Below are 17,960 nucleotides of genomic sequence, written 5' to 3' on the forward strand. Positions count from 1 at the left end.
ATTCATAGTTCACTTTCTATTTTCCCTATCATTCTGTTGGAGGTTTATTTTTTTGAGATCTATTTCTCAGGATAGTTTTCTCGTTGGTCAGTGGGTGCTTTTTATTCCTTGTATGTGTTGCTATGGCTGAGCACGCTGTGTATGTTCCTTCCATTTGGTTTTGAGCCTCAACTCTATGGAATATTGTCCTTGGTCCCTTTGCATTCCCTAATCTTAGGTTGCATTCCCTTTGGGGCAGCCTCTTTACTGGTTCTGTACAGCGTTCTTACACTCTTATGGCTTTCTTCTCCCTACGGGCTTTCCATTGTCCTACTTGGAGATCAGTCCTTTCGGTGAGCATCCTGCTTCGCCTATCTTTTTCAGATAGTCTAGTCCCTTTCTATCTTTTGGAACGGCTTCTCCTATTCGGGATCTTTGGTGAGGTCAGTTTGCAGCCCTCCTCCAAGGATGGTATTGCTTGGGTATCTGATTCTAAGATAAGTAATGTGCGACTAAATGTTTCGATCAGATGGACAAGCTACTTACCTTCAGTAACGCTGATCTGGTAGAGACAGGATTTTGCTGCCAAATTCCTAATGACCCACCCATCCTCCCTGCTCTGCAAACTGTGGGCCCCTGTTTTGCATGCTACTACTGTTCATTCAGCCTGTACTTGTTGATACAAGATTTTTTCCTTTTCTGGCAGACTGTTTCCATTGACTGTTTCTCTAAGTGGCTCCGCATTGTTGGCACGTAAATAGTCACAAAAGAAACTGACATCAGCGCGTCAGGGGAGGGCTTATATGGACTCTGTTGACGTCACATTCAGGAGACAATGTCACTATTGAGTAATCCAACGCCTGCTACAGATGGGCAGAAGTACTGCTGGAAAAAATTTCCGTATCTAGTCTGGCGCCTGGAGAGGATTCTAAGATGAGGAATCTGCGGCTAGATCCTGTCTCTACCAGATAAGGCATTACCGAAGGTAAGTAACTTGTCCTTTATGGCTGTGCTAATTTTTTCACCTCCTAAACAAGCTGCTTTGATTTGTCATTATTACACAATATTGTAAAGATAGATTAAATACATGTTAGTGTGACTCAAGGGGAAGCAGGGAGACATAAAATGGAATGCAGGACAAAAAGGAAAAGAGACGTAATTTCATGGGGGTGTCATTTTTTTAATGTTTATTCAACAGGCAACATGAGTTCCAGTCCGGACGTGCTTTTCAGGACACACAGAGCTGAAGAGCTGTGTCTGAAGAATGACCCGGGCACAGAAGGAAGTATGCAGAATGACTGCCTTTGCCCAGGTGAGAAAGTAGGTGCAGCATGTTGGCCCTAGTCTGATTTCAAGTACTAACTAGCACCCTACTCGTCTCTGTCTGGTTTGCTTTATTCGATACTGAAATCCCCAATTCTACCACTTCTTGTGTTGTAATGGGTAAAAATGTGTCTTGTCAGAAAATGTACTTTTAAATGGTACACCCTCTTTCGTCTAACAACCAATTGTGAAGGGTTGTTTTGTGCATAGAATGATGAATGTATGATAATCTCTTAATGCCTATTGTACCTCTCAAATGGGAAATAAAATCTGTCACGGGCTCCATATTACAGTTGCTCTGGCACCAGGCAATGCTGTGTCTTTAGACTGGTGAAAGCCTCCGTCTGCCAAGGCTCACTGGGTTTTGTAAGATTTCTGGATCGCTTCCTGTCTTCACAGGCACCTTGTTCCACTAGTTGGTTTTCCTTTTACACATTATAGTTTTTAACTGCGTTAGTCCCATTGGCTCTGTTTCAAAAACCCAAGAAATCATTCCCAGGATGCAATAGTGTGTTAAAGGTAAGCCCATGCGAGGAAAAATGTGTCACTGATCTAATTCACACTCAAACTCGGCTGATGTATCCACTGTTTATTTTTTTTTTTTAACTCTCAACTTCAAATGTCTTTATTCTTTATGCTTCCTGGAAAGGCAAACTAGCTGATATGATTTGTATATAATGCTTAAGAACTCACTTTGTGAGGAGGAGCCTAGCGCTTGACCAAGATGGCCGCGTGAGCTTTGAGCTCCCGAGACCCTCATGCCCTCCGTCGACTATCCTGTCTCTAATCCTGTTTGCATGCATGGCATCGTGTAGATGACATGTCAGGGAGGCGATTGATGCTACCCGCGGTCGGATCGCCCACCGGGAACCGGAGTTATGCATGGCGGAAGATTGAGGCCTATCTCCGAGGGATGCCAGGGGCTAGAGTTGGCAGGATGCCCGACCTCTAATTGAACAACAGCGGCCAGGCGAGGTGTGAACTACCGGACGGAGGTCCCCATCCTTTCACTTTCACTTTCTCGCCCTTTGTTTGCCCTGCCCAGGGAGTGCTCTTGGCTGCTTTATTATCATTTGGACGCTCTGCACGCTACTCTGGCGGCCCACTGCAGGACTGAGAACTCCTGCCTCCTTTCGCTGAGAGAGGGTCGTCCTGTTTGAACCGACCTGCTTGAGCCAACCATGTCGGGCAAAGCAGAGGTGGATCGGCTGAAGCCTAAGGCCACCAGGCGGGGAGCCTATACTCAGGCCAATAATATGGACCGCTACGCCCAGCAGAAGGGGTCACCGGGTGGACCGAGCCAGTCGCCGGATGCACAGAAGACTGCCTCACCCTTGGCCCCGGAGCTCTCGCTCCAGGATGTCATGGGCGCGCTCGAAGGGCTGCAGACTTCGATTGGGAGACAGTTTGATGCCCTGGCGCACAAAGTGGATGCCATCTTGGTGGACGTTAATCTGATCCGCGCGGATTTGGGCAAAACAAATGAACGAGTTAAAACCCTGGACCTCAAGACCACGGGCCTCGCTGATGATGTCTCGGAACTACAGACCGAGGTCCGTAAGTTGCGGACCGAGAGTGATCTCGCCGCCCGTCGGCTGGAGGACTTTGAGAGCCGGGCCAGGCGCAACAACGTGCGTGTTATCGGGGTCCCGGAGTCCTCGGACGAGACTTCTGTAGACCTGCTAGTGGAGGACTTGGTGCTTAACCATCTGCAGCCTAAGGGTCTTGGGAAGTTTTTCGCAGTTGAGAGGGCCCATAGAGTGCCGGGTGGTAGGCCCAAGGTGGGAGCCCCACCGAGGCCGATTGTCGCCCGGCTCTTTCATTTTCGAGATCGGGACGCTATCCTGCAAGCATCGAGGGTGACGGGCCCGGTCCCCTTCCAGAACGCGTCGGTGAATTTCTATCCTGACTTCACCCAGCAGGTGCAGAGGCAGAGGCAGGGCTTCCTGGGGGTGAAGAGGCGGCTTCGGGAGAGGGAACTGAAATATGCCATGCTCTTACCTGCCAGACTACGTGTGGTGTACGAAGACCGAACATTCTTTTTTGAGTCGCCTGTCATGGCCGATGAATGGCTGGACGCTCTGCCCAGACGACGGACGGGAGAGGACACTGCCGCAGACGGGGACATTGGCCGGGATGAACAAGGTTGATGTCTTCGGAACCGGACTGACTCGAGTTGACTCTAGCAAATGACTCGAACAGAATGCAGTAAATACGGAGGGTAGTGGGAGGACGAGGGGAGCTCTTTCCTCCCTTAGGGTACTTTTTGTAGATTTTGGGTTTGGTAGGGCGACAGGCACACTGCAAGTTGGGGGGGCTTTGTAAGCTGCAGCAGGGGTGCAGGGTGGGGGGGGATAGTTGGGATTTTGGGTTTGTTGTTGGGGGGTTCGTTTCTGCAAGGCGTATTGATTATTTTCAGGACTGTTCCATGGTGGCTCTTCGGGTGTGGGGTGGGCCTCCTTACGTTTGGGGATGGGGGGTAGGGGTTTAAGTGTTATTAGCTGGAATGTTAATGGTTTGGGGGATCGCATTAAGCGCGGGATTGTTTTGCAATTCTTGAAACGGTCATTGCCGGATGTCGCCCTACTGCAGGAGACGCACCTTATAGGTAACACGTGCTATGCTCTTAATAGGAAGGGTTATAAATTCATAGCTCATTCGGGATTTTCCTCTGGGTCCAGGGGTGTGGGCATCCTAGTCAGAGCCTCGCTACCATTTGAGGTGGACTCCACCATTGTTGATGATAGGGGGAGGTTTGTGGCGGTGGCGGGGCGGTGGGAAGGAAGAACTTTGGTTTTAGTTTCGGTTTATGTCCCGCCGGCCCTGCAGGCCTCCACGTTTACAGATCTGGGTAGGGCCTTGCTGGATCTCCCGGGGGGTATGCTTGTGGTGGGGAGTGATTTCAATGCTGTCGGCTCTGGGCTGCTGGATAGATACCCGCCCAGAGACACAGGGGGGGCTCAGAAGTGGCTTCCAGACTTTCTTGACACACTTGGCCTGATAGACTGCTGGAGGCTCCGGCACCCCACACAGAGCCAATACACCTTCCACTCCGGAGCGCATGGTAGCCTCTCTAGGATTGATTACCTGCTCACTATGGCTGCGCACGCCTCAATGGTGTCCGAGGCCAGGCACATGGCGCGTGGTATATCGGACCATTCGCCAGTGTGGGTCAGGCTGGATGTTGGCCGTGAGGGAGGGGGAAGGGTGGCTCCTATTAACCCTTGGTACTTCCGAGACCCCAAGATGCGCAGCGCACTGGTGAAGACAGTTGATAATTTTTTCAAGGACAATCAGGGATCCGTGGACTCGGCAGTGTCGCTGTGGGAAGCATTTAAGACCGTGCTGCGAGGGGAGGCCCTCTCCCTTGTAGTGGCGGCCAAGCGGCGGAGAGATGGCGAGGTTATGCAGGTTGAGGAGGAGATCGTGGCTTTGGAGGGAGCGCTAGAGGAGGAGGTTACAAAGGCCTCACTGCATGAGCTGAGCTTGAAGCAAGCCGAGTATAAGGACCTGGTGACGAATGCCGCTAAGACCCTCAGTAGGGAACAGCAGGGCCGCCTGTATGATGTTGGTGACAAGGCCGGGAAACTCCTAGCTTGGCTGGGCAAAAAAGAACGGGTTAATAGAGTAGTGCCGGAGTTGACGGGAGAGGGGGGAGAGGTGATTGTGGAACCTGAGAGGATTGTACAGTGCTTCACGGACTATTTCCGTATGGTTTATACCTCAGTGTCGGATAGGCCGCCCGAGGACTCGCGCGACCTCTTGCGTGATATCGCTTTGCCCTGTCTTTCTGACGTAGAAAGGGACGATCTGGATGGAGACATAACGGTCGATGAGGTGGCGGGAGCTATCCGCGCGCTGAACTCGGGCAAGGCCTCGGGCCCGAATGGCTTGCCAATTGACCTGTATAAGCTGTTTCCGGATAGGGTTGCCCCTCACCTGCGCGCCATGTTCGTGGAGGCGCGGGGGAGTGGGACCCTCCCGTTGGATCAGCGACTGGCGACAATTGTTGTTATACACAAAGATGGTAAACCCCGAGATAAGTGTGCCTCATATAGGCCTATCTCACTTCTTAACGCCGAGACGAAGATTCTGGCTAAAGTCCTTGCGGCCCGATTGATCAGGGTACTTGGAGACTTGATCCACCCGGATCAATCCGGTTTTATTCCGCATCGTAACACTGCGTTAAACCTTCGGCGCCTTCATGGTGTAATCGCCAGGGCGGGCACGCTGCGTGAACCAGCTGTTGTGGCGTCTCTCGATGCCACGATGGCCTTTGATACGGTGGAATGGGCATATTTGTGGGCTGTGCTGGCTAAGTTCGGCTTTGGCCATGGTTTTGTGAGCTGGGTGAGGTTGCTGTATGAGGGACCCCTTGCGAGGGTGGTGGTAAATGGCCGGGCGTCGACTCCGTTTCAGCTTGGGAGGGGCACTCGGCAAGGTTGCCCCCTGTCGCCATTGTTGTTCGCCCTCGCCCTTGAGCCACTGGCGGCGTGGATACGCTGGAACCCGGATATACGGGGACTTAGATGGTCGCCCGAACACGAGGACCGCATTTCGCTATATGCTGATGACATCCTGTTGTATCTTGCCTCGCCCAAGAAATCACTTATAGTGGTCTGTGACGTTCTTACGTCTTTCGGTAGGAATTCGGGTCTCGTCATCAACTGGAGTAAATCGTATTTATATGTTCTGAGTGGCGAGGTTCCACCGATCCCGCGAACTTGTTCGATCCAGATCGCTCAGCAGGGCTTCGTGTATCTGGGGATCTTTATCTCCACGGACTCCGCTTTGCGGTATGAGAGGAACCTGCTCCCCCCCTAGCGCGCCTGCGGCGGGATGTAGAGGGCTGGCGGAGGCTGCCGCTCTCCCTCGTTGGGCGCGCTGCCTTGTTCAAAATGATGTCTCTTCCCCGGTTCCTCTACGCATTGCAGAATACTCTAGATTGGGTACCGGCCAACTACTTTCGGGAGATCGAAAGCCTCCAACGAACGTTGTTGTGGGACGGGTGGCCGCGAATAGCAATTGCTAAGTTGACGCTTCCATGGTATGATGGGGGTATTGCGCTTCCAGACATCCGACGCTACTATTGGGCCACCCAGCTGAGCGCGATTAATCATGGTCTCTATGGCCCTGCCCTCAGCCCTGGTTATGCCATGGATAGGTGGTTGCTGCGTGGTGGTAACTATCACAGGGCGTTGTACTCGCGGTCCCTGGACTCGTCCCTCACGGGGCCCACTGGGGTGGCGGTGCGTGTGTGGAAGATGGCAACTGACTCGCTGGGCTGGAAGGATAGGCTCACCCTCGCTACCCCGCTGTTTGAATCTGGAAGATTGGGTAGGCTTTGGCATACAAAAGGTTTTGATAAATGGGACCTGATCGGCATCTCCAGGGTCGGAGATCTGCTGATTAAGGGGAGGGTGAAGTCCTTTGAAGAGTTGCAGAAGGAGTATGAGCTGGGGACTTCCGAGTTTTTCCGCTATGTTCAGGTGCGTCATGCCCTCCGGTCAGTCCTCGTGGAGGGTGAGAAGGTGCCCGAGTCCTCTCCTTTGGAGGACCGGATCCTTGATGGCCATATGCCTGAGAGCACGATCTCGCTCATCTACAAGAAATTGATAAACGTCCGGGCGGATATGCTTCTGGGGCTGCGGGACCAGTGGACTAGGGACGGACTCGAGTTGGATGACGAGGATTGGCAGTCTGCGGTTTCCTCTCCCAAGGAGGTTGCGATCCTGTCGCGTCTGAGGCTGGTGCAGCTCAAAATACTGCATCGAGTGTATGTGACGGGGCCAAGGCTGGTTCATATGGGATTCTCTGAGGAAGGCCTATGTAGGAGGGGATGTGGTATGGTGGGTACTTTCCTGCATATCATCTGGGAATGTGGTGTCATCACGGAATTCTGGAGGAGAGTCCATGCGGTGATGGGGGAGGTGACGGGCATTGCTATGCAGCCGGAAGCGCGGTGTTGTCTCCTGAATGTCTGGGGGCCCACTGATCACGATGCGGCACAGACCCAATGGGTGACTCTGGGTAACATGGTCGCCAAGAGAGATATCGCGCGATTGTGGGGCTCCGTGGGGCCCCCCACATTGACCGCGTGGAAAGAAAATATGGATTGGAGTATGCTCAGGGAAAAGACAGTATATTGCGCTAGAGGCCGCCCTCGGAAGTGGCACGCCATCTGGGGGCGGTGGAATCAATACAGGGGGGGAATATGTCTTGCCCCTGATTTGGATCCCCCTGAGGAACAGCTTTCTTCTTGACATTCTTTCCAGCTCAGTATATAAGATGTGATGGTTAATTGACTTCTTGGGCCTCTGCTGTCCCCCTTCTTCCTCTTATCACAGTACTGTGACTGTTAGATGATTGGGGTCCGGCCTCCCCTGGGGGGCTCTCACCATGGGCATTCAGTGTTCTTGCCTTGCTGGGGTTTGTTGTGTGTTTGTGTTTATTTAAAAATGGAATCTTTTCACTGCTCCTTTAATGCAATGTGGACGCTTCTTTGTCCTTCTCTATCGAAGCTGCCGAACCTCCGGGTTGTCGGCTGAATAGCTGTGTCCAGACTCTTGAAGAAATAAAGGTTTTAAAAAAAATAAAATAAAAAAAAAAAAAAAGAACTCACTTTGTATGCCCGCAATGTCACATAAGTCACAAAAGCTACATGAGCTTTAGGGGCAAGGGCGCAAAGTCAAGTTGGATGGGATTCTAGAGGGGTTTTTAGTCCTGATGACTGAAGTCATCTGATAACCTCCGGTTTGTGCCTGACCAGACCAGACCAAGATCCGATGAATTGTGTAGCTGAGCGGGCACAAGATTAGCCATCCTCCCATCTTTCCTAGCCATCCTTCCAAATTTCCAAACCCATGTCTTTTTTTTCTTTTTATAATTATGTTTTTGGTTTGAAATCTAACACTTCAGCCTGAAATGTAACTTATTCTTTGCTTTGTTTTCCCCTACTGACTCTTGTTTGAGGACGGAAGACGAGCCGGGTCCAATTTTCATTGTTCACCTTGGGGCGGAAGTGCCAAGCAGCGGTGCCAATATAGACACAGGCAAGTTCACAGACTTTCTGCCTTGACGCCCTGCCCAGATGTGTATCCGCTTATTACTGATGTCTTGAATGCGGAAGATTGTTTCTCACTTTGCGCAGGTTTTTTTCTACTGTACAGTATTTTTTAGCACATGTTTTATTGATTTTATTGGTGTATAATATTAATTCTACTGCATCTTTTAAAAAAACAATTGCAATGGTTTTTAGTAACTATGCAAAATAAAATTACATTTGAAACTTGAAACACTTTGCGCAGATTTCATTACAGTCATGTCCCCGAGTTGTTACACTGATGGGTCTTTACAAGGAACAAACCAGTATCTTCTGATGGGGGGATTCCTCATCGTAGCCTCTTCATTTTCTGTATCCCCTGTGCCCCAGTGCCATGTGCCCTTTTTGCTCAGAAAAGTAATTCCAAAAGCTTATTTTGCAGCTCTTAATAGGATCATTTGATGGGGTTTGCAAGGTGATCACATCTGCTTTCTCTCCCTACCAGCGCTTATTAGTCCCTTAGATTACACTTGCATTTTATGATTGTACTTCCCGGCAGGCTCTGCGCCATCATAATGAGGCCCTTTGATGGACCTGTACAGGATGATCAAATCATTTACTGACTGCCTGCTCCTGTGAGGTCACTTTGCTAGACTCTTAAAGGTGACCTGGCCTGCCTCTGTCTGTGCCACTGACTTAAAAGGTTCTTTGAAAGCACAGAAAGCCTGGTCCCCTCCTCTGAAACCATTTTAAGTGCACTAAGCCTGTTCACTGCAACACCGCTATATCGATAGCTGTATGTTGTGTTATGTACTTAAACATGTTTCTTTATGTAGCTACAGGCCTCAAGATTGGTATAAAAAACGAGGAAGACACCTACTGCCTGGACTATAAGGACAGGATAATCACAGAACGCAACAGTGCCCCTGCCGGTAAGAAATTTAAGTTTGACGTATCGCTCTTATTAAAATGAAAGTACTCCCGCGTTTTCTTTACTATTTTCGCACTATTCCCATTCCGCTCCCCAATGCGTTTTTTGCCCACCTACCTGGTCTTCTCATCCGTCTGGTATGGGCGGGCCACAGACCCCGGGTGGCTTGGGACACTATTACCCTCCCATATGCCTGAGGAGGGTTCACAGTTTGAGATCCCCAACTGTATTTTCTGGTGGCGCAGGCGCAATTTGCCTAGCACTGGTTCCATCCTGATGCCAGGATACCTTACACAAAAACGGACAAGGAGCTGGCTGCCCCAACGCCCTTAGCGTCCCTACTCCCAAAGGGAATCCTCCTTGATGCCCATGACATTCAGCCCCTGGCCGCCACGTTTTGGGATTGGCGCAAGCTGAATCGACTATATGGGTCTGGTCCCCTTTACTCGTCTGCACTTCCCCCTGCCAATAACCCCTTTTTGCCGTTAACTGATAGAGGGGTGCTTGTGACCTTTGCCAAACTGGGGCTAGACACCTTTGGATCCTTATTCCTGAACCCAGACTGATGCCAGTATTGAATTTATTAATACATGCACACAGAGGGCCCCTTAGAGGTGCACCCTGAAAACCTACCACCTACTAGTGTGCTGACTGACTTGTTTTCCCCAGCCTGCCAATAGAGACAAGTTTCTGACCCCCAAATGCGAGGGCCTTTGCTCTCAAGAGGCTAGAAGCAAAGCCTGCTCGGGCTGAATGTGCTTACACCCCATTCCAAAAGGATGACCTGCAGATTAACATTCAGAGAGCCCACCACATTTGGTATGCAAATCTGGCTTCTCTCACAGGAGTGGAAGCTGACCCCCTTTGTACAGAGCCCTTTGGCACCAGGACAGGCGAGAAAATTACCTAGTTAGATTGGCATTTCGACCCCCAGGCCAGTACCACCCCTAAGGTGGGCTACCTGAAGTGGAGGCGACTTTTCAGAGTTAGCCATTTTGGTAATGGCAAACTTAGGAACTCTGGACAGGGTTATTCCCACTTCCCCTAGGAAGTGGTCATAAAGGGGGTGTAGTGGCCCCAGGGGTAGGTAGCCCATTGGCTACTACCCTATACTCCCCTAACGCCCCTAAATTCAGTCAAAGATCAAATCCTGATGACCTACAAAGAAGGGGGACATGGAAGAGCGCGTAAACAAAGACTGAAGAAAGCAACTGACTTGGCACTAGCCCTGCGGGCCTGTCTGCTGTCCCCGATCGAATTGCCCTGACGACATTTCATCCTGCAAGCTGCTGTGCCTCCAAAGTCTGGGAGGACTGCCTGCCTTCAGTAATGACTCAAGTGGCACTCCAAGAAGAAGGACTCCGGGGCCGTCAAAACCCAATGCCGCCAAGCACCACTGTACCTTAGCCCCCAGCCCAAAAATACCCATCCCATGTCGAAGTGAGCCAACTGTGTCTGTGTGGTCCTCACGTCATCAAGAGACAGAGTCCACCTTGTTTTTGCCCCTCATGAACTCCCTGACGCTTCCAGCAGCCTTTGTTAGCAGTACCCCTCAACCGTGAGTGGTCCCGGACGAAGAAATCCAACACCTCAAAGATCCTCTGGACACATCCGCTCCAGCCTGAGGAGAAGAGGACCACTGGTGTCCCCTAGCATTGCAAGACTTTAACCTTCCTTTTGGTTCAGCCTGACTGGACTCCCAGTCAAAAGCTGCAGCCTCTTTTCACTCAGACCAATCCCTATAGACTAACCTTGGGCACCCTACTCTATACTGCACCACTGCACCTGGCCACGATAGTGTCGTTGGAGGTGACCTGCTGGTATTGCCTTGGACCTTGCCCCATACCCACCTTAGGTCCAGGAGTTTGGCCCAATAAGTCGCTGTGCTCTACCTGAATGCTGTACTATTTCTCTTGCCTAAACGTATATGAAGATAGGTGTTTTTTTTATAAATTGGTGTGGATCTCCTTATTGAATTGTATGCATAAGTTATTGACTTTTGTGTGTATTTGCAGATGTCTAAATATCCTCTATGATAAGCCTAAGGCTGCTCGACCAAACTACCCCTTATAAGAGCACCTTGGGATTGCTAGAGCAAGCCCCTGTCCACTCATAAGGGAACCACTGGACTCTTTGAATGATATACCTCATTTTGGTATATCATATAAAGAGCTAGCTTTCTACACTCCCCCCAAAAATTATTGTTGGAAGCCAGAAACCCCAGCTAGGCAATTTCTACAACTGGAATATCTAAATAAAGCACACAAATACACATAGGGTGCACATCAAACACAGACACATTTTGAACTTTTTAATTTAATGCAATTTAAATTTTAATGGAAAAGTGAGACCTTTTAAAAAAAAAAAGATTTGTTGCCTAAAAACAAAAGATATGCTACACTAGCATATCACTGTCTTTTTTTCTCTTAATACATGCTCTTTTTTTTTACAGACCATTTTAACATTTGAAATATAACATTCTGCTTTTTATCTATATATACTTCACTAGTTTGTTAATATTTAATTTTCTAAACAGTTGCAGATCTCGTAAGTAGCCGTCGTGGACCCCCTATGGTCCAAAACCAAAGTTTAAGAACCAGTGTCGTATGTTAAACAATGCGCCTTCCATGCCGCTATCAGGATGAAATCCAGTTTGGTAATCTAAAAGAAGGTTGCTTCTTTGGTGAACGCTGATAATGACTGAAGTCATATCTTTCTACGTGTTTGCCTTATGATACACAATTACAAATTAGCTGGTAGTTAGAAAGATCACTGACTTTTTTGTTCTGGAAATTGAGTGAAGTCTTTTTTGATCATTACGTATCGCAAAACTTAATATAATGCTTGTAATTGTTGCTTCATGACAACATATCGTCCAGTCCAATTGTTCATTTGTGCTTTATTTCAAAAACAGGTCCTCTTATTGCCACCACTGTCTTTAAATTAACAGCTAAAGAAAAGCTAGAGCTCTGCCCCGGGCAGGACTCAGTGAGAAACCTTGACATTCATCATCTTCCAGGTAAGTGCCAGGCATTGACTCTCAAGGAAAGGCTTCTGCTTAGTATACTTGTCATTCTCCCCACACATACCACACAAACACACTAAATACATGCATGATCACTGCTTACCTTTAATGTGGAACTCTTTGGATGGACAGTTGGCCCCAGTCCTGATTAAACAAGAGGGCATGGAGCGGAGGGACAGATTATTATGTAGAGGTTTGAGAGTAAATGATGAAACTTATTTTTATTTCCAGAGGGCTCTTTAATGATCTCAGGCCAAATACAGCACATTTGCAATGCTATGTGTTAGAAGGACTTGCTTTATTCAGAAGGGGAGGACTGTCAAATCTGCAGACCTGGCACATCACCGCATGTCTGTTTTGCTACCTTGTGGACGTCTCATCCTGCTTAACATTGCACTGTTCTGGAGGTCCATCTATACATATATGCTGGATTTTATTTCCTTATCCATCAAACGATTGTTACATTTTAACATTGATTGATATTGATTTTACGTGTATTAGGTTTCCCCTTGCTTTATACAAGACTTTAGAAGAGGAGAAAGCAGGAAACATGTATGCGGAAACCCTTAAATGATTAAGGAAAAGGCTGCAGGTGTATCCGTAGCAAAGTGCACCACTGTACATTAAAAACAAGACATTTAAACAACTGGTTGTTTGGATAAGTGGGCTAAATGCAAAGACTTTTGCAATTCTCAGATTCAAGAAACTATTTGCAGTGGCTCAGCCTATGTAGTCTTTAGACTGGTTTGCAAAAACAACAGAACAACTCTTTTTTTGTGTTTTACATTATGGTAGCTTGTGATGCACTACATACTTTCTAAATCATCCCTTCTTAATCTGTGGTCTGTGGATCACTGGGGTTCGGCAACAGCTACTTAGGTAGTCTGCAACTGTTCAGAGTTTTAAACAATATTAGCAGACTAAGCATATATTTACAATTTGAAGAAAAGTAGAATTCAAGATTTTAAAATGCTCTGTAACTTTTGGAGTTTGAAATTGGGCTTTAAAATAAGGTTGGTGGTATCCTTAGCTTGATTTGTGGGAGTAGTACAGGTAAAGTGATATGTAGTTTGGATGAGAGATGGCCTCAATTAAAGCAATAGTATGTGGCAATAAATAGGAAGGATGCATTAGGAAAAGGTAGATACATGCTTTATGTTAGAATCTAGCAAAACCCTTTGTCTCTTAGAAATAAAACCACACTTTGAAAAGCCCCAACCTCCCCAATAAAAAAATCGATTTTTATATACCTTTTCTTTGTTACTTAATGAAAATATCACATAATTTGTGTATTTGTTGTATGCTTGTATTGGTAGTTTTGTGTATTATTTTTTATTAAAATCATAGAAATTGTTCAGTCTGCGGTCTCTGGCTTCCAATAGTCATTCATTGTGGGGGGTCCGCCGAACTCAAAATGACGCTAAGTTACTTCTAATCATAATACATTGTCTACACTTTTGTTATGCTCTACCCATTAAATTAACACAATACCTTAAAATGTAAATATTTGTCATGTGAAATAACTAAGGGCTTCAGAGTGGGTCTCTTGTTGTAAAGGACACACTACCAATCTGCCTTCAATCACATTTCAGCGGCAGCTGTAAATATTAGCATGTAATAAGTCAAAAATAAAAAATATGTTTAAAACAGTTCTGTTTTGAGTTTTCAGTTTATAATATGGTCAAGAATACCTGCAATGACTAAATGGGTCTAAAAAGTAGGCTATGTAATTGTATCTTCTTCCACTATCAGAATATATTGTTCCTAAACTCCATTTGGGCTTTGCTATGCTGGGCATAGGAAAATAACTCCTTTTTGTGATCATGAGTTGTAAGCAGTGTTCATTCATCACTATTTCTTGTATATCTTCCATTGTACGTGAATTGGTCTAAATGCCTTGTTCTACAAAACAAGAGAGTAGAATTTCAGAATTAAGTTCAGTGATGTCTACTTTTACATACAAAATGATGTATGTATCTAGTGATTGGGGCACCTGCCAGACTTCAAAGATGGAATTCAGTGGAGCAGCTTTAAAAGGTAGAGAACCCAAGGCTGAGAAGACCACTTGTATTCCTGATTGAGCAAGTAGTCTGTAGAGACACTAGTATAGAAACATTTGAGGGTTTGTTTTGTTTTTCCTGTCTAGGAGTATGTTCATAGTGCCAGTACATAGCAGGGTACTACCAGCATGTTTATTCTTAATTCAGTAATTGACTGAAGGATATGGCATACGTAGGCCAGGCAAGAGAACATTTCAATGTAGCCTTTTGGTCACTACACATAGGTCAGAGTGGTGGTGTTGTACATGATAGGAATACGTTTAATGCATCATAAAAGAAGTCCTGTGATTAATTGGTGCCCTATTCTACTTGAATAAACAAGATATTTGGCAAATCAATATCCCACAAAGAGTATTGAGACGAACATAACCCAAGGCACAATTTAGACTCTTAAATGGCACTGGTAAGGTAACCTGATTTTAGTAATTAGATGCTGTTATTGATCCAGTAAGACCTAATTTTTCTCCAGGTCCTGAGACAGCCAGTGGCTACTGAAAGGTATCCTTGGTGGATACTGTTGTTTACTACTTGTCCAGGGGTCTCATGCATTGTTGTACTCGTCATATAATTGAGTTTACAGCATGTTTCTATTGCAGAATCACAAGCTATGCACTCTCCTGCCATCTAGTGTATCGACTTCTAGTGTGTATGGAATGATTCAAGATCATATTCCTTAAAACCTGCAATACACTGGGGTGCAGACCACCTCACATTTTTTTCTGTAATTGGGTCTGAAAGTTATCATCATTATGATGCATGTTTAGTTGCAATGTGACCATTGACTCTTGTCACCAACAATCAGAAAACAAGCTTGTTGTAGCGTTTCCTCTATCCGACATGGCCTTGTTTTAGTTAAGTTAAATACCATTTTTAAGTGTTGCCTTAAATTTAAAGCACATTACCGCTAGGAATACTGCTACTGGGATGTGCCAGGCTTTTTGATACAAAAAATGGATTAGATAAACAACCATTTACAAAGATTATAGGTCTTGCTTGTGGAACCTGGCGCCTATTGACTCTGGCATTACTTTTTTGCGATGTACAGCATCTATAAAAAGCAAAATGCGCTATGCTGAAGCTGTGCACCAGTGCAAAAAATAAATGAAATAATGGTTTATGTGACGCACTCAAAGTACTTACGTTTTATGACTCTGCTGGAACCCGCGTCATTTAGTAGGCGTACCCATGCGTAATGACATATGTGCACTCACGTCACCAATAATGCACACGTGTACTAAATGATGAAGGCACCATTTTATTTATCAGTCCACTATGGGGGACATCACTTTCTTCAGTAAATTAAGAAATTAATTGGAGCTAAAGCACATTTGTGCAAGCAGAACAGCATGATAACCAGATGGGAGCTACAGGACCCTTTAGAAAATATTTAGAAAAATATCAAAAGAAATGCAAATTGTGAGAGAGCAATAACAGGAGCAGGTGGAGAAAAGCAGCAGGGAGTGGCCAGCAACAAGTAAAATTAAAATAAAGCCGGATCAGAAGAGATAAAGTAGAGGAAAAGCAGCATGGGTAGGGTGTGCAGGGGGAAAAAGCACCCAAGAGAGAGTAAAACAAAAGAGAGAGAGCAACAAGGAACGCGTGGGCAGCTATTTGGCGGCGGATGAAGACTTGGAAAAAACATACTCTCATGGCGTGCTTACCATAAAAGACGAAAACAGTTCCAAGAAAGCAAGCAGTGAATACATGTCAGCCAATCAAAAGCAAGGTAAAGAGGATATACTTCAGGTAAGGGACAAACACAATAAGCAGAACGAAACCCATCAAATAAGAGGCAAGGAAATGAGACCGACAGTAAAGCTAACCAATGGAAGCAATAGGCGGGCCACTCTACGTTTTGGGATAGTCTACAAGGGGTCTTTCGCAACCAGATAGTGCCCTTTTTTAGGTAGACGAGACCTAAAAAGGTTGCAGGTGAGCTCATTATGCCATAATAGTGCAGGAGGGCTTTACTGGGTTTCCTAAAGGAGTCTGTGGGGAGGAATTGAAAGAATTCATTAAAATGGATAGAGAGGATGTTTACTTGGTACCCACTTGTTTATAACCATGAATGTCAAATACCAGAGTCATTTATTTCATATGCCTGCACCTTCACTAGAGTAAATTTAAGAACACCCTATGAAACCCTCAAGGCACACAGATAATATTGATATAAATATCAATGGCAATACTATTTAATTGAGGCAACTTGATGTTTCACAACCATCAACAACTTTTCATGTACCCACATCTTAAACTAGACTTTAGGAGGCAACACCTAGTCAGCCTAAGTTGCAAAATGGAGAGAATGTGGCTTTGAAATTTGTGTGCCATAGAAAGAAGAACCCACCATGAAAAATGGCCCACTGTAGGCGAACAGATCTCAAAATGAGGATGGATTTCAGTACCAGTCTGTCAGAGCCCATTCTTGCAGAGATCTTAAGCAAAGAATGATTCACATTGAGAATCAAACAGGTCACACTATTGCTCACCCACCCCCTAACACTCTGTCCCTGCTACAGAAACAAGTGAAAAGTAGGAAGGTAACACTTGAAAAAGCGATATCCCAGGGTTGAAGAACAAACTACCAGTCAATTGAGTGACTACCTCAGTCTGGACTCAGAGGATGATGGGTATCAAGACTTTGTTATCGAAGGGGCAGAAGAAAATGCTACCTGGAACAATTTCCCAACTGGTATTGCCTCTTGAAGAAGCTATAGATCCATTGCCTGAATGTGTTTATCCTCCTAAGAAATCCTCTAAATGCCTCCTAGCAATACAGTGGATGGTGTACCATCATGGAGTATTACAGGTCAAAAAAGAGGATGGCAGTTTCCTTCTTGAATCCCACAAAACCCATGGAAATGAATAACCTGTACTTTCCAACAACAGTACTAAAATTGGCTAAAGATAGCTTTGTCTCAGTGTAAGAGACCCTGTCCGTCATCAAAGCTGGGGAGTGGAAATGCAATTGCCTCTCAGGATTTTGTTAGATGCCATGAGAAACCAGAGTATGTGGCTTTAACGCTGACCCCAAATGTTTTTTGTGTGTTTACTTTCACTCCACTGGCAATAACTATTGTTTTTCTTTTTGCTGTATTGCATCAACAAAAAGCATTGGAGTTGCCAATGCTTGTTATTCATGATGCAACTTTTTCTGCAATTGGTGTTTTTGTATAACTAAACACAAAAACCAGGTTATTAACCCTGTTAGATTTATTCATCCAACAGCTGTTCTGCCTACAGTGGTGCAGCAATGGTACCATGGGTGTCCTTGTGCAAGCAAGTAAATGCCCCCCAGTTGGGTATTGAATGACAGGCCTAAAATAAGAGTGCAATGGTTCCTTCAGACGTCTGGGCCCACGACCCACTGCACCTTCTGCAGTATTGATAGTTATGCCTGTATCTGGCTAGAGATGGTAGTATCTACTTTCTTTGCTGATGGAGAACAACAAAGATTTCGGTAGTGTCTTAAGTGAGATTGTCTTTGAGAAAAGGCTAAGAGCAAGAAAAACTACAAGCAAGAAAGTGCAGAATTCAAAAGTCCCCCCATAAGAGCGGAGTGAAAGACCCTTTACTTCCAAGCAGGTTCTTATTCGGTGA

General features: G+C 46.2%; 1 protein-coding gene across 6 annotated transcripts in view; it reads left to right on the forward strand.

Annotated features, from left to right (window-relative positions):
* LOC146797829 (uncharacterized) overlaps window positions 1-17,960 on the forward strand; it is a 282,706-nt gene that overhangs the window by 166,062 nt on the left and 98,684 nt on the right. For 4 of the 6 annotated variants that reach the window (XM_085625024.1, XM_085625022.1, XM_085625025.1 and 1 more), the window contains 4 exons: window positions 1,178-1,290; window positions 8,261-8,354; window positions 9,181-9,276; window positions 12,190-12,294. In XM_085625024.1, coding sequence (XP_085481150.1) covers window positions 1,178-1,290; window positions 8,261-8,354; window positions 9,181-9,276; window positions 12,190-12,294 — 408 coding nt within the window. Of the gene's footprint in view, window positions 1-1,177; window positions 1,292-8,260; window positions 8,355-9,180; window positions 9,277-12,189; window positions 12,295-17,960 lie in introns of all 6 variants that reach the window. The other 2 variants (XM_085625023.1, XM_085625026.1) reach the window with 2 other exon arrangements.

This window comes from Triturus cristatus, chromosome 9, assembly GCF_964204655.1.
Source record: "Triturus cristatus chromosome 9, aTriCri1.1, whole genome shotgun sequence".
Lineage (NCBI taxonomy): Eukaryota > Metazoa > Chordata > Amphibia > Caudata > Salamandridae > Triturus > Triturus cristatus.